Here is a 14,105-nt window from a genome sequence, read left to right as displayed (position 1 = left end):
CATCTGTAAAACAGGGAGGTCAGGCCCAGGTGTTCTCTGAAGGTCTCAGGATCCGTAACCTCCTGTGTGGGAGAGTGGCTGGCTGTAGACATTGGCTCCCTGTAGCTGGCACAGATATTAAATAACTTATTCCCATTCACCCGAGGCTGAGAATAACTCTCAGCATGTGAGGTGTCAAGCTGGCACCGGGTGCTTCCACTAGCAGCCATGCCAAGCTCTCTGAATCCCAATCTCTGGGAGTGGTGGGGAGGACAGCTAGTCAGAAATCACCTTGTGATCATCTTGTGCATCCACAAGAGGCTCTTCAGGTTTTCCTGGAGAAGCAGCTCTGGAGGCCTGTCTAGAAACAGTGTGCTGCTTAGCTGGTGGTGGGAAGGTCACTGGGACAGGAGATAAAGAACATCCAGAACAGCCTTCGTACAGGGATTTCGATCTGCCTCGAGTCGGGCATGGTCTGGGGCTCTACTTCAGTGCTTGATGGAGCTCCGTGGATGTGACCCAACTCCGAATGCCTGGAGTTCATGTATGCTGATGAGGTCTGTGGTCCTTCATCTTCTACTGTTTTCTGTTTATTTTCTTTCCCTTCTTGGTAGCCAATATAATCGCACAGCTCTCCACCCTCGGCTCCCACAGGACTGGTCCCACCCCCATCACTTCTGATTTCACCTCAGGGCCTCCTTACCAGCCATTCTCAGTTGTTGAAAGGGCCCCAGAGAAAGGGATGGAGACCAGAGCCGTCAGCTCTCCTCCTGCTCTATCATCACAGTACAACTTGGGTGGAGTAATTTCCTTCTGATCATTTAGGTACAAAGGACCAGCATCTTGTCTTCTTCAACTCGATGACTTTTCTTTCGATAACGGAACACCCAAACGATGGAAGAAGAGAAACAAGGGATGTTAGGATTAGGACACATCCTTAACTGGTTCCTCAAACCAGGATACAGTGCTGTATGGTTTTATCTTTCAGTATGTGGACTCTTAATTGTTAGAAGGAACACAAAGCTTCCTAGAATAGAGATACTAAGTAAAACGTTCACCTGGAACATGAGGCCCTCAGTATCCCTTTAGCTTCCCTTACTGCTCACCTGTCCACATCATAGACTTCCTGGATCAGAAAACTGTCAAGAACAAGGACGTCAACCTTATTCTTAAGGAGCATCACCAGGCTTCCTGGGCGCTGAGCTCTAGGGCTTTATCTCCTTTCCTCACTCACTAAGAGGACTGTGGCTAACAGTAAAAGTAGAAGCCCCCCCCAGCTGCTGACTGGGGGCAGACCCTCCCATGGCACAGCGCCTGCACAGCAGAGAACCAGCCCACCGTGCGAGCCCTGCGGTTACGGGGCGGAGTACAGGGGGAGATGATTAACGGATGTCAGTGATAAAGGAATGAAAAGCATGAAGCTGAAAGATCGAATCCACATTTTCAGAGAAGAAAACAGGGGGCAGAAGTCCAAACAACAACAGCCCTAGGTGCCACGAATGTGGAGTCACAGCACACTCCGTCCAGTCAGCGGTCTTTTCTCCCACAAGTGACCATCATCACAGTGACACCTAGTGCGCCCCAACTTTCTAGCGAGGCACTAGAGAGATCACTTTGAGCTTTCTGACGGCTTGCTATGAATTTACAGCATTCCCCGACTCCTCTGTGTGCTGGGAAGGAGCAGGCATGGGGTGATGGCTGCCATCGTGCTGCGAAACGTGACTGATGCCAAGAAATGAAATCTTTGGAGCCTTTGAAAGGCTTCCAAGAATGTCAGCATGTACTGCCTGCCCGCTCTCTGCTGAATGCCTACTTTGGCTGTCTGCTTAGTACTGAAAGTGCCAGACAGGCCTTCACACAAAGAGAGAAAGTGTTTGGGGCCCATGAAAGGGGAAAGCAGAGCCTTTCCGATGTGAATGGTGAGATTCAAGAAGTAGGAAATAAAGTGGCAGGGTGAGGAGGGGCCCTCAGGAAAGGTAGGAATAAAAGACCAAAGAGGAAGAGATTACGTATCTATCTACCTACGCGGGGTAACTTCTTTGTAGCTCCCCACGATCAAATCTGGAGATGTAGACTACCATCACACTACATTCCGTGCGTGATTGTCATGGAAAGATCACTTGCCTGTAGATTCTCCCCGTATCCAAGGACCTCTTGATCAACTGAGAATAAGAATTTTTAAGCCCTGCCAAGGCAGAGATCAGTGTACCTCTGTTTCCATTTTAACACTGAATATCAATGCCATTTGTGCTGTTTGTTATTGGGGATTTTCTTTGACTCGTTTTACCTCCAATATATTACCAAAATAAGAGATGTCTGTTGTAGTGCATCTGAATATCTTGGAATTTTTTATTCCTTCGACTGGGTTTAAGAAAGAAAGAGGAATGTTTTGTAGAATGAACCGTTCTCTAACCCTTAGCCATGCTACTCATAACTCCCTGGGCACAGCGTGTACTGCTGGAAGAAAGCTCTCTGGGGCGTTCTGAGCTTTTCCAGGGAGGCGGGCTGATGTCATTGGCGGCGGACACAGTATGGATGGGTCTGTCTTCTGTCTGCACCATCTGTTTTTCTCCTTACAGGCTATTGTTCAGATTCTTCTCTTCTCCCCAGGAAGTGTGCCTCTCCATAAGAGCATGGGCTTTAGGTGTTAAAGGGACTGAGCTACTATTCTAATGTGGGTTCCCTCTGTTCTTTCCTTCCTAGAATCTTATGGCAAGGGCCTTATACGACAACGTCCCAGAGTGTGCTGAGGAGCTGGCCTTTCGCAAGGGAGACATCCTGACTGTCATAGAGCAGAACACAGGAGGACTGGAAGGGTGGTGGCTCTGCTCCTTACACGGTCGGCAAGGCATTGTCCCAGGCAACCGGGTGAAGCTTCTGATTGGCCCCGTGCAGGAGACCTCCTCCAGTCAGGACCCGCCGACCTCTGGACTGATGCACCAGCCCTTTGGCCAACAGAAGCTCTATCAAATGCCAAACCCCCAGGGCGCCCCTCGAGACACCATCTACCAAGTGCCACCTTCCTACCAAAATCAGGGAATTTACCAAGTACCCACTGGCCACGGTGCCCAGGAACAAGATGTGTATCAAGTCCCACCATCAGTGCAGAGAGGCATTGCAGGGGCTAATGGCCCCCACTTAAGTAAAAAGGTGAGTGAACAACAGACTCGATTTTTGTTCTTAGTTAATTTTTTCCACTGTAGTCAAAGCGTGTGTGTGTGTGTGTGTGTGTGTGTGTGTGTGTGTTCGCGCTCCTAAAATAAGAACTTGGAGCTTCCAAGAAGTACATCAGAGAAGTAAGTATATCTTCCAAGAAGTAAGAATATCTAAATACCCTAGCTTGGGTATTATTTTTCCATTCATTGGTCAGCAAAACGCCCACCCTGTGCCAGGTACTGTTGATCCGTCGCCATTATGGGTTCCCGAGCCATGCCAGGCCATAGTGCATCATCAAGTGTTTGTCTCCAAATTTCTGATAGACCTGCTTCTAGACCTGGACTCTGCACTCAGTTTCCAGTCTTTTCTCTTTCTCCCTTGAGTGGTACAAGGCACCACATTTTGCACAAGCACAATGAGGCAGCAAGGACTCTCCTTTCACCAAAAGCTGAATCATGACCCCACTGGCCTGGCTGCACAAAGAACCCACCAGAAGTAGAGGCAGCAGGGAAGGTGGGAGCGGGTCATGCCAACCAACTTGTCCTGGAGAGTTGTCAGCTTCAAGGGTGACTCATTTAAAACACATAGACTAGTGAATTTAGAAAAGAGCCGTCCTCTTGTCCTTCGAGTCATTCCTATAATAATACCTGAGGTCGTGGGTGAATATAGTGGGGCTAGGGTATTTAGGAAGGCATCATGTCAAAAAAAAAAAAAAAAGGAAGGCCCGCTTCAGCACTCTATATAATTCCACATGCCGTAACAATTTGAGATAAGTAGAAAACTGATTTGATTTCAAGCATCTAGTATATTTTCAATGCTTGTGATACAGTGATGAATTCAAGAGTGAATCTAGCTTCCATGATACTTAGGCTATAGTAAGGAGACATAAGCAGACACTGAATGTCAGGTGGGGAATTGTGCTGTGAAGAAAATAATACCAGTGAACTTGTGGAGGGTAATAGCCAACACAAAGGTGATGCTCTTGGGAGCATTGCAGGGGAGGGCTTTTCTCTTCAGTTTGCTGGCAAATTCCAAGGGCCTACAATGGGTCCAGTGGGGTTTGGTATTAAGAAGGGGCTAATTTAACAGAGTAAGAAAAGATCCCTGAATCACAAGAGGAAAGATGCAGTTGGATGCCAGAAAGAGCTTGTTGATGCTTAGAACATGACGTATACATGTGCCCTGCCTTGCGAAAACCTAATACAGAGTTTGAATTTACAGTCCCAAGTAGGTTATGGAATATCTATTTGCGTGATAATGGAATCCTCTGTTGGAAAAAAAAAAAAAAGGAGGAGGTGATTTACTGTCGGATTCCTTAAATAACAAAGCCACGAATGTATTTTCAAATCACCTTTTATACAAAACGTGTGTTTTACAAAACACTGCTCAAGAGCACAGGTGTTACATAAGCTGAGTGTATAAACATTAGGAGGGATTCCTCAAGAAGTTAACAGTTTTCCGACTTGTATTGCCTGGAACAGTGATCCCTGTCTGGGGGTCATAGACTGCGCCCGTGACCTTTCAAAGTCCTTCTTACCCCAGGGATTTTAGATTCAAAGGGAGAGTCAAACCAGGCCTCTATCTCCAGAGCGAAAAAGAACAGTTGAAAGGTGTGACTATAAATAAATAACTTCTCTCATTCTTAGCCCTGGTTGTGTGCATCTTAATAATAGCCCTCCCTCATCAGAGCTGGGGAGGCCAGCACAGGAAATGCTTGGCTGAAAGGTGGTGGGGTCTGAGCTTTCATCACAGTTTATTTTGGCAGGAAGGTGACATGTTTTTCTTTTTAGACTCTACCTTTTTAGTTCCAAGTCTGAAAAGTCTAAAACTTCGGACTTCTTCCCATGTCATTTGCTATAACTGTACTGCAGGTTTGTTCCTGGACCCTTGATCCATTTAGAGGGGAGAGAGTTTGACACACCTTCCCTTGGATGGAGGTTGGAGTGCCGGGGTTACCATCGGGCACTTGAACTCAGTGTTTTTGTTTTTGTTTTTAATTCTAAAATCAGTGGAAGGTTTTATGTTTAGCAAGAGGTAGGTGGTTCCTGTAGGGGGAAGCCAGCTTCCAGAAGGGCGCTCTGCCAGCCCTTCCAGGGGATGCCACAGACCTGGGGGAGGCTTGACCAGAGCTCAGGGGTAGGCAGTGCCCCGAGTGCTGAGCTTCGAGCCGTCGGGGTCTGAGGTGGTAACGTGGTGAGGCAGGAGGGGACGGTCCTGGCTCTTCCCTGCCAAACACCGTGTTCTCTAGGACACCTGACCTCACCCTGAGTCATCTCAGTGCCCCTGGGTCTCAGGCTGCCGCCTCTATCCTGTCCACTGGACCATTGGCTCATGCCCCATGGGAGTGGGTGTGCCCTCTTCTTTCCTTTCCTCTCCCTCTCTTCCTTCTTTCCTTCCTTTCTCTCTCTCTCCCACACCCTTTTTTGCTTTCTTTCTCTCTCCCCCTTTCTTTCTTCCCTCCTTCCTTCCTTTGTAGTGGAGATGACTTGGCTGCTGACAGGTGATTTTAACCTTCTGAGTAAAAACAGCTGCTTTAAAAACTTCCATCAACTTCTCCCTCTGTGAGGTTTCTGACTCAAGACCTTCTCAATGGGTGAGAATCATACTAATGACTTAAGCCAAGGCTCCAAGGGTTAATCTCAGTACAGGGGGGATCCGGCAGGGTTTTTTTGAGTTCTCATTGTAGTAGTTTTGCTGACTTACTAAATAGCCCCATACCCATTTTTCTCTTTTAATTTCCCATCTGTAAAATGATGGTGAACCCAGAACTGGACATTCCTGGTAGCTTACGTCATAGTCCTTAAAAGCTATTAAAGGAGAGAAAGAGGAGGCGGTAGAATCTTGTTCTGAATCACTAAAGTGTGGTTCTAAAATTTTAGGGAACATAAGAATCACCCAGAGAGCTAGAGAAGGTGAGTTGAGATGCAGATTCCCAGGCCTCCCCCAGATGCTAGCCCCAGGGCCGGGGAATCTGCATTTTAGTAAGCTCCTGGGATGGTTCTGGGGGAGGTGGTCCAGGACTGCACTTTGAGAAGCATTGTTACAGGGCCATGAAGGGGGCTGGATATGTTCCAATCTGTGATTCGGGACTTTCCACAGTTAAAGATTCCCTTGATGTTGCTACAGACTGTGGGCTTCAGAAGTTTTATCCACCACAGTTTTTTCTACTAATGAATCACATAGGGGAAAAAAAGACAGTGAATTCTGCCTTGTATCACTCCAACTTTGCTGTCTGGGAAACTCCAGCCCCCACCCACCTTCTTGCATCCCATCCACGTAAAATGAGATTCATCACTTATTAAATCAGTGGTTAGAGAGAGAAAGAAAATCATATAATCTCCACCCTTTCCTGAAACAAGAAGACAGCATGAGGATTGTGAAAAGAGCCTGGGCTCTGGGGTGAGGTCGACTCCTGGTTCTGTTTCTTTGGTAGCTGTTAATCCCTTGGCAAGTAACTGAACTTCTTTAGACTTCAGTTTCCTCATCTGTCAAATGGGAATAATCATAGCTATCTCCTAGGGTTGCTGTGAGAATTCAATGAAACACTGTATAGAAAGGACCTGGCACAGAGTTTTGCAAAGCAGGGGCTTAAAAAAATTAGTGCCCCTTGCTTTGTTTTTCTTTCCTTTCTCAGAGTTTATTTGGAACTGATCAGCCCTGTTTGTGTTTCATACGCTGCACTGAATAGGCAACTACTTTATTGCTAGCATATATGCTGTTCTCTTTGAGTGTGTGGCTCTCTCTTTGGTTCTCCAGAAATTTTGTACAGGGTGGAAAGAACTCTCAAAGTTATCTGGAAACCATATACACTGACACCTTGACTTAATTTCATTGGTCTTTTTCACTCTGGGTTTTGTGTGCAGGGCCGTTTTATCCATTAGGCATTGTGGGCAGAATGCCGGAGGTCTACGAGAACATTGGAGCACTGAATAAAAAGTCTTGGCTCCGAAATATGAAGCACAAAAACTGCAAAATAGAAATTAATAAACGTTTAGACAAACGTGCCGGAAACAACACGATGTCAACCTCATTAATTGTTACATTTAGATGTCATAACTATTTCATTACATGTGAAAACAATTTGTAGGTTAGATTTTTCTCACTTTGCAAAGACTTCTAAATACGCCTGTGATTGCCAAGAACTCACAGGCATTTCTAAATTAAATGAGTTACTCATAGTCCAATAATTTGAAAAGCTGAATTATATTTTTAAGAAGTGTCCTCGATTTTTTAAAGGCAAAATTGTAGTTAATATGGGACTGTGGTTTGGAGGGGACGATTTAGACCCAAACTTCAAAAGCATAAGGCCTACAAAGGTCTGAAAGAGCTTAATTTCTCTACTTCAAAGATCAAAACCTGCCCCCTGACTTCATCCATTTTGTGCCTGATCTTCACAGGGAATTATGTGTGTTTCTCCGATTATTCTTTGGACTTGTCGCTTTTATTCTAACTGGCGGAATTAGATTTGCTTTGCATCCTTCTGAAGATCAGTTTGGGGCTAAATTATGAATTCCATTCAGGCAGGCAGAGGCCATGGCTGTCTCTTTACTGCTATAGGCCAAGCTCAGAGCAAACCATCAGCACACAGATAACAGCCAACGAGTGAACGCACAGGCGGAAGCGAGAAACGAAGCATTTAATTTGAGTTGACCTTTAAATAAGCTGAAGAGTGGTTCTGATCTTATCACCCCTTCACCATCACACACGAGTCAAATCCCGTGTCCAGCTCATTAGTCTGTTATGACATATGTCAGATTTTACATGGTCATTTTCCCCCAGAAGGGTCTTGGAGAGTGTCACCATCTGTTTTCTGAAATGTTAACTCTCTGTTCACAACAAATGAGCATCCAAAGCATAATGTCACGTTCAACATTTCTGAGGGCCTAACTTTTATGCATTTTGCCAAATTTAGACAACAAGATTAGTTAACACGTCTATAGTCATCTAAAAAGGAGAACCACACTTTTCCCACTGAGGAACAGTGCTTCCTTTACCTATGCTATTATGTATCTACTGCCTTTCCTCATCTGTGCTACCTGTGAACTCCTATTCATACTTTAAAACCCATTTCAATGTTCATCTCCTCTGTGAAGCTTTCTCTGCACCCCAACAGTTTCTCCTGCCTCTGTGGTCCCAAAATATGTTGTAATTTCACTTAATCTCAAGGGAGCTCACAGGCTCATTAAAAATTTAATGGCCCACATTTATAGTGTGTATGATGGACTGGGCAAGTACTGCTTCGGGGGTAGCACTCAGTAAACTCAAGTAACAGTAAGATTTATCTAAACCCCATGACATCATCTTTAAAGACCATTTCCTACCTTCCAAGGTGAGACATAGCCAAATATTGGCAGGAAATGATTCAAAGATTTTAACCAGGTCTTCCAGGCCCATTCCTTGAAAGGTAATATAAGAACCATAAATAGTTTATGCTACAATGTTTGTGCCTTCTTAGACACTGAGTCATCATAAATTACACACACACGCAGGCACACACACACCCAAAGCCATTGGTTAGGGAACTGAGGACTTCCTTTATTGGGATGTGAAGCATTGTGAAATCTGGTTGCCCAGAACAACACTCATATACCAGCAAACCAACTGCTATATATTAGCAGTATGATTTGTCTACCAACAAGTAAAAATAAATTAAGAGGAAATGAAAGCTCCCAGAGAAGATAAACTCTGACTTCACCTCACATTCCTTTGTTCCCTTCCTACACACACACACACACACACACACACACACACACACAAAATCATACACACACACCCTCAAAAATACTGGGGAGAATCAGAGTTTGACAGGGCAGAGGGTACCTCCAGTTTCTTCACTTATAAACTCAATAAAATATGACCCTGTTCCAGAATTATGCATTCCTATATAAAGATAATCCTGATTTAAATGAATTTTTTTCCTCAGTACCATGGCTCTTTAGTGTATGCAGAGAAGTGAATGTTCACCTAAAATCTCCACCCTCAAGAGTCAAGATAAAATTTAAATACACAAAATTCGAGGTCCTTGAGCATTTCAAGGGCTCTATGACCTCACTTTAAAAAGGAAAAGTATCTCTTCCCAGTTAAGTCACCCAGGCCAGTGGAATGAGCAAACCGTAACACCTCCTTAGAAATGAACAAAGGTCTTTTTTGTTTGGTCAATGCCAAGGCCTTCAAACTCGGTGGCAATTGCTTATAAAGCTCATAGATAATGCGTATTTCTAGGAGCGATTTAGTAACTTCTTACAAACTCAAAACGAAGCGAACAGAGGTAATCTTCCTTCCTCCCTGAATGATTTCATGCTAAGTGACTGTGCTTATCAGACTAGGTCAGCATCATACATAGTATGCTGGCTGGCTCAGTAGATAATGCTCTATCTGTGAGGGAGAGAAAAGAATACGGACTTTTGGTGATTTGACTGTAAAACTGAGACTTACTATTGGTTGAACACATTTTTAGAAGCAGACTTGTCTGAGTCCCTTGTGCAAAATGCAGAGCTGGGCGCCTTCTTAAATAGCTGTGCCGTGAGCCTCTTTGTCCAGGTTCCCATCCAGAGAGGCACCCTGCTCCTGTCTAAGGGGCGCAGGTGCGACTCACTCGGGACGTGTATGTCTCCCTTCAAAGCTGTGATTCCAGCAACGTGTGAAGAGCACCAAGGAGTCCCATCTTTAAAGGGACCCCACAGTAGATCAATTTTTGAAGCCAAAACAAATCCCTTAGCAAGGCCATAATCACATCTGATTTATTTGAATAATTTTTATAATACTTGCTTTTCTTTTTTTTTTTTTATAAATAGAAATCCATTTTAAATTTATTTTATTTATTTATTTTTGGCTGCGTTGGGTCTTCGTTGCTGCGCGTGGGCTTTCTCTAGTTGTGGCGAGCGGGGTCTACTCTTCGTTGCAGTGCGCAGGCTTCTCATTGCAGTGGCTTCTCTTGTTGCGGAGCATGGGCTCTAGGCATGTGGGCTCAGTAGTTGTGGCTCATGGGCTCTAGAGCGCAAGCTCAGTAGCTGTGGCACACGGGCTTAGTTGCTCCATGGCATGTGGGATCTTCCCGGACCAGGGCTCAAACTCGTGTCCCCTGCATTAGCAGGTGGATTCTTAACCACTGCGCCACCAGGGAAGCCCAATACTTGCTTTTCTTAAAGCATGGTGTGCTTAAACCAGTTATTTCTCAGAATAGTTATGCGTTTTCACGTTTCAGCATGTTATTAAGCTACTCACTTCTTTTAAGAATCGTTTTAGAGCTAAAGTGGGGTGACTTGCAGGTGCCTTTGAGCTTGGTTGCACGTTAGGGGCGTTACGTGCATAATCTCATCTAATCCTCCCAACAGTCTCATAAGGTGTTCGTCACAGCCTCCACTTTACAGGGGAGGAATCTGAGGTCTGAGAAGTGAACTTGCTGAGGGACATACCTCTAGGAAGAGGCAGGATTGATATTTGAGCCCACGTCTGTCTGACTCTGAAGCTAATGACTTTTACGTCCCAGCTAATGGTTGATGTTGCCAAGCCCTAAAATAAGAGGGCCTATTTAAACACTTCATGAGCAATTCCAGCTCACCAGAACCCTGCATGCTAAAAAGCATCCTGTTGGTCAGAAAGAATGAAAGGCACTGCCAAAGGCTCCCACCTCAGATCCAGAGCATAGCCTCAGTGCTGAGGGAGTCTGAGCTAACGACCAAGAAGATGCCCGCCACCCGGCTGCAGTCACTTGCTCCAGGGCAGGCTGACCCTCAGAAGGCCTGAACGGGTCATCGAGGTGCTGTAAAGACCGTGGTACCAACGTACTGCTACGGTGGCTTTCTCTGCCATTGGAAACACCGTCTTTTCAAATGACTTCACATTGCTCCAAGTGAATAACTTCATTTAACCAGATACAGTCAAATCTCCCAGAACTGGCTTGCCAGTGTGAAAGGGACACCCCCAAAACATCAGATACCCAGATTTCAAGTTTCGCCTCTCAAATAAGGAAGTAACTTTCTTTAGGAGTATTTATTTGTGAAGTTAGAGAAGTATTTATTTGTGAAGTTAATCTGTCTCACTGTGTAGCCTATAAACACTGTGTAGCCAACATGGCACTGGAAGGGGGGGCCCTGATGGGCTGCTGGACCCTGCTAACCGAGGTGCTCCTTCACACCCCTGTGGTCATCAAGCTGAATAACCTCTGAAACTTTAGTCCCCTCAACTGTGAAATGGAGAGTAGGGTTGGATTATCGCTTAATGGTCTTGGCTAAAATTTTATGACCCAGACATCCTTATCTGATTCTTTCCCAGAGTCACTTGAAAAGTTTAGTAAAACGACTTGGCCTCAAGATTCTTAAGAAAGAAGAAAAGACACTCAGGCGTTGATGTAAATTTCAGTTGACCCCTACGTTTTGGCATATCCTTCTTTTACCTTCCTTTAGGATCCTGTCCACCTTTCTATCTGGAAACCGCAGTCTCCTTTAGAGGATAGAACCATGTCTTAGAAAGCAAGGAGCAGGCAGGAGCACGGGAGAGGGGGGTCAGGGGTGCTGAGCGGGGGGCCGCAGAGTTCGCGGACTTGGTCCCATACATGAGAACCCTTCCGGGGAGCGCCTCGTTAAAAACTCTCCTCCCTGCTTTGTTACCAAGAGCTAAGACAGTGTGTCATCCTGGAACTCGTTTTCTGCCCATTTTCCTCTGTTTCACCCTCTCGGCTTGGGTGAGACCCTTGATGGGTCTGATGCCTCTTTAAGCGACAGCCCTGCCGCAGCCTTGGGTCAGCGCCATTCAGAGCTGGCACCAAGTTCTGCCGTGTGAGCTGTTTGCTCCATCCTCCATCATGTCGTTTCTCCCAGTTAAGTCACAGCGTCTTTCCTGTACCTATTTAGGAGGAGACGATACCCATAGGCATCTGGGTGCAGAAATTCTCATCCCTTTCCTCTTTCCATAATCGCATCCCTTTAAGGCTGTCTGTGGGCACCTCTCTAAAATCCAATTCAAAAATCTAGATTTAGTGCTTAGTGGTTTGTTGAATTTATTTGGACAAAAAAAGAACCAAAATGCTCGTGCCTTTTATAGTTTTCACTCAAAGAACATTTCGGTCCATGAGATATAAAAAAATGGCTGTGCTGTGCCCACCTCTGTCCCGGGCTGTATTCAGCTTCGTCCAGAGAAACACCTCAAACACTTGCAGAATCCAGAAGTCATTTCCCATCATGTTCTTTCATGTTTAAACGCTTCTAGCTGCTCTTTGGCGCTTGGTCACTCCATAACTAAATATTGCTTTAGCACTTGCTACACAAAGAGCTTCCTGAAAGCAGCAGGGGAGACATGCTGGAGGCCTGACAATCGGGGCACTGTTTGTATGGAGTGGTTTGCCGTCCAAACGCTGTGTCAAAGGAAAGTGACCCAGGAGCGCCGTTCCACCTCTGAGCTTTCAGTTGTGACTTTTTCCTCATTTGAAAAAAGAGCCTGGCAGTGATTTAGAGGTGGCTAGCAAAAGGCTACATTCTAGCATAAAATCAGACATCAAAATGTCTTTGAAGCAAAGTAAATCACCTCCCAAAATACAGGGGAAGAAATCTTGATGAGCCCGAGAGAAGCAGTAGGAAGGGTTAACGGTGCTCGGGGCCCATGAGGGTGTATTTTTAAGGCCGGGCTCAGTTTTTGTTACATTGTTGCTATAACAAGTAAATAAATGGGCTCACTGCTACACCCAAGTGGGGCAGAAAGAATTTATAGAGAATTAATAAATCCAGTCAGAGAAAAGCAACAAGTAATCTTGGATTTGAAACAGACAAACCTCGATAACTTTGCAGTTTCTGGAAATGGGATCCAAGTTCTAATGAGCAGTCACTGATAATTCTGATGTTTCTTTTCCTAGGGTTTTCTTTAAAGGGAAAGGGTCACACAGTTCATGGGCTTTAAGACAAAGAGGTTCTTATAAGATCGAATAAATACTGTGGTGGCTCTGTTAATGCTTTTTAAGGGCATTTAAGTGAAATAAGTCCTTTCCAACAGGCAGTTTTAGAAATCAAAATACTCTTGTTAATGTACAGGTCCCAGAGATAGTATAAATAAAACTGGGTGTCAAGGAATTAAAGAAAGACAGGAAGCAATGTAATTTTACTTTCCACATATGTCTAGAAAAATGCAAAAGATGGCTGCTAATCAGTGAGGCCTACTTTTGAATTCAGATGATCTTAGGTGCTGTTAATGGCGAGGTTATAAATCTGTACTGTAATCATTATGGCACAGTGGCACTTTTTAACTTCTCAATAATTACCCATTACATTTCCTGAGCACCACCTGGGTTGCCCAGTTCTTGAGTAGGCCTTAGGGCAGAACACCAGGAGCTGGTTACACACATTCCTGCTCTGCCGGATTCATGGGTAAACTCCACTGGGCCATTATCGAGGCATTACCTAGATATCAGAAGCAAAGGATTGTGTAACTCACACCATTCCTAATGTTGCTTTGGATTGTAGAGACTTGGACACAATGAAATCATGGGATACAAAAACTGAAAAGAGTGACAAAAGATTCCTCCCGACCCCTCCAAGTGGGATTTCGTATTACTTTTTAGAATTTTGTTAAAATTATAAAAAATTCTATTTTTACGATTTTGATTTTTTTTTTGATACGTACATACATCCAGTGTAGAACTATGAATGATAATAATACACTAGAACAGGACCAATGCTGCTGAAGTTCCCCGGGCTCCTCCCCTTCCCATCTTGGTCTCATCCACTCTACCCAATTCTTTCAGTCAAACAGGAGGATTTTTCTGCATCCTTTTTACTGTTTTGTTCTTCTTTCGAGTTGCTGATAGCATGGAAGGAGGGAAAGAGTCAAAACACGGGCGAGTGTTGGAGGAGAGAAATGAGAATTTGTGATAAGTATGTGAGCAGTAGGGCTGGTGCGAGGGAGCACAGAACATGGCGGGACCTGAGACCCTATTAATCAGCTTTCACAGGGTCGGTGGGTGGTCAAGGAGGATCTGCCTT

General features: G+C 44.9%; 1 protein-coding gene across 2 annotated transcripts in view; it reads left to right on the top strand.

Moving 5' to 3' along the window:
• The window catches only part of NEDD9 (neural precursor cell expressed, developmentally down-regulated 9), a 112,835-nt gene that overhangs the window by 83,118 nt on the left and 15,612 nt on the right, over nucleotides 1–14,105 (top strand). For both annotated transcript variants that reach the window (XM_082413281.1, XM_082413282.1), the window contains exon 2: nucleotides 2,683–3,129. In XM_082413281.1, coding sequence (XP_082269407.1) covers nucleotides 2,683–3,129 — 447 coding nt within the window. The remainder of the gene's footprint in view (nucleotides 1–2,682; nucleotides 3,130–14,105) is intronic.

Source organism: Balaenoptera physalus (assembly GCF_965194825.1).
Source record: "Balaenoptera physalus genome assembly, chromosome: 11".
NCBI lineage: Eukaryota > Metazoa > Chordata > Mammalia > Artiodactyla > Balaenopteridae > Balaenoptera > Balaenoptera physalus.
The sequence above is the reverse complement of the archived record's forward strand: the minus strand, read 5'-3'. Positions and strand labels throughout refer to the sequence as shown.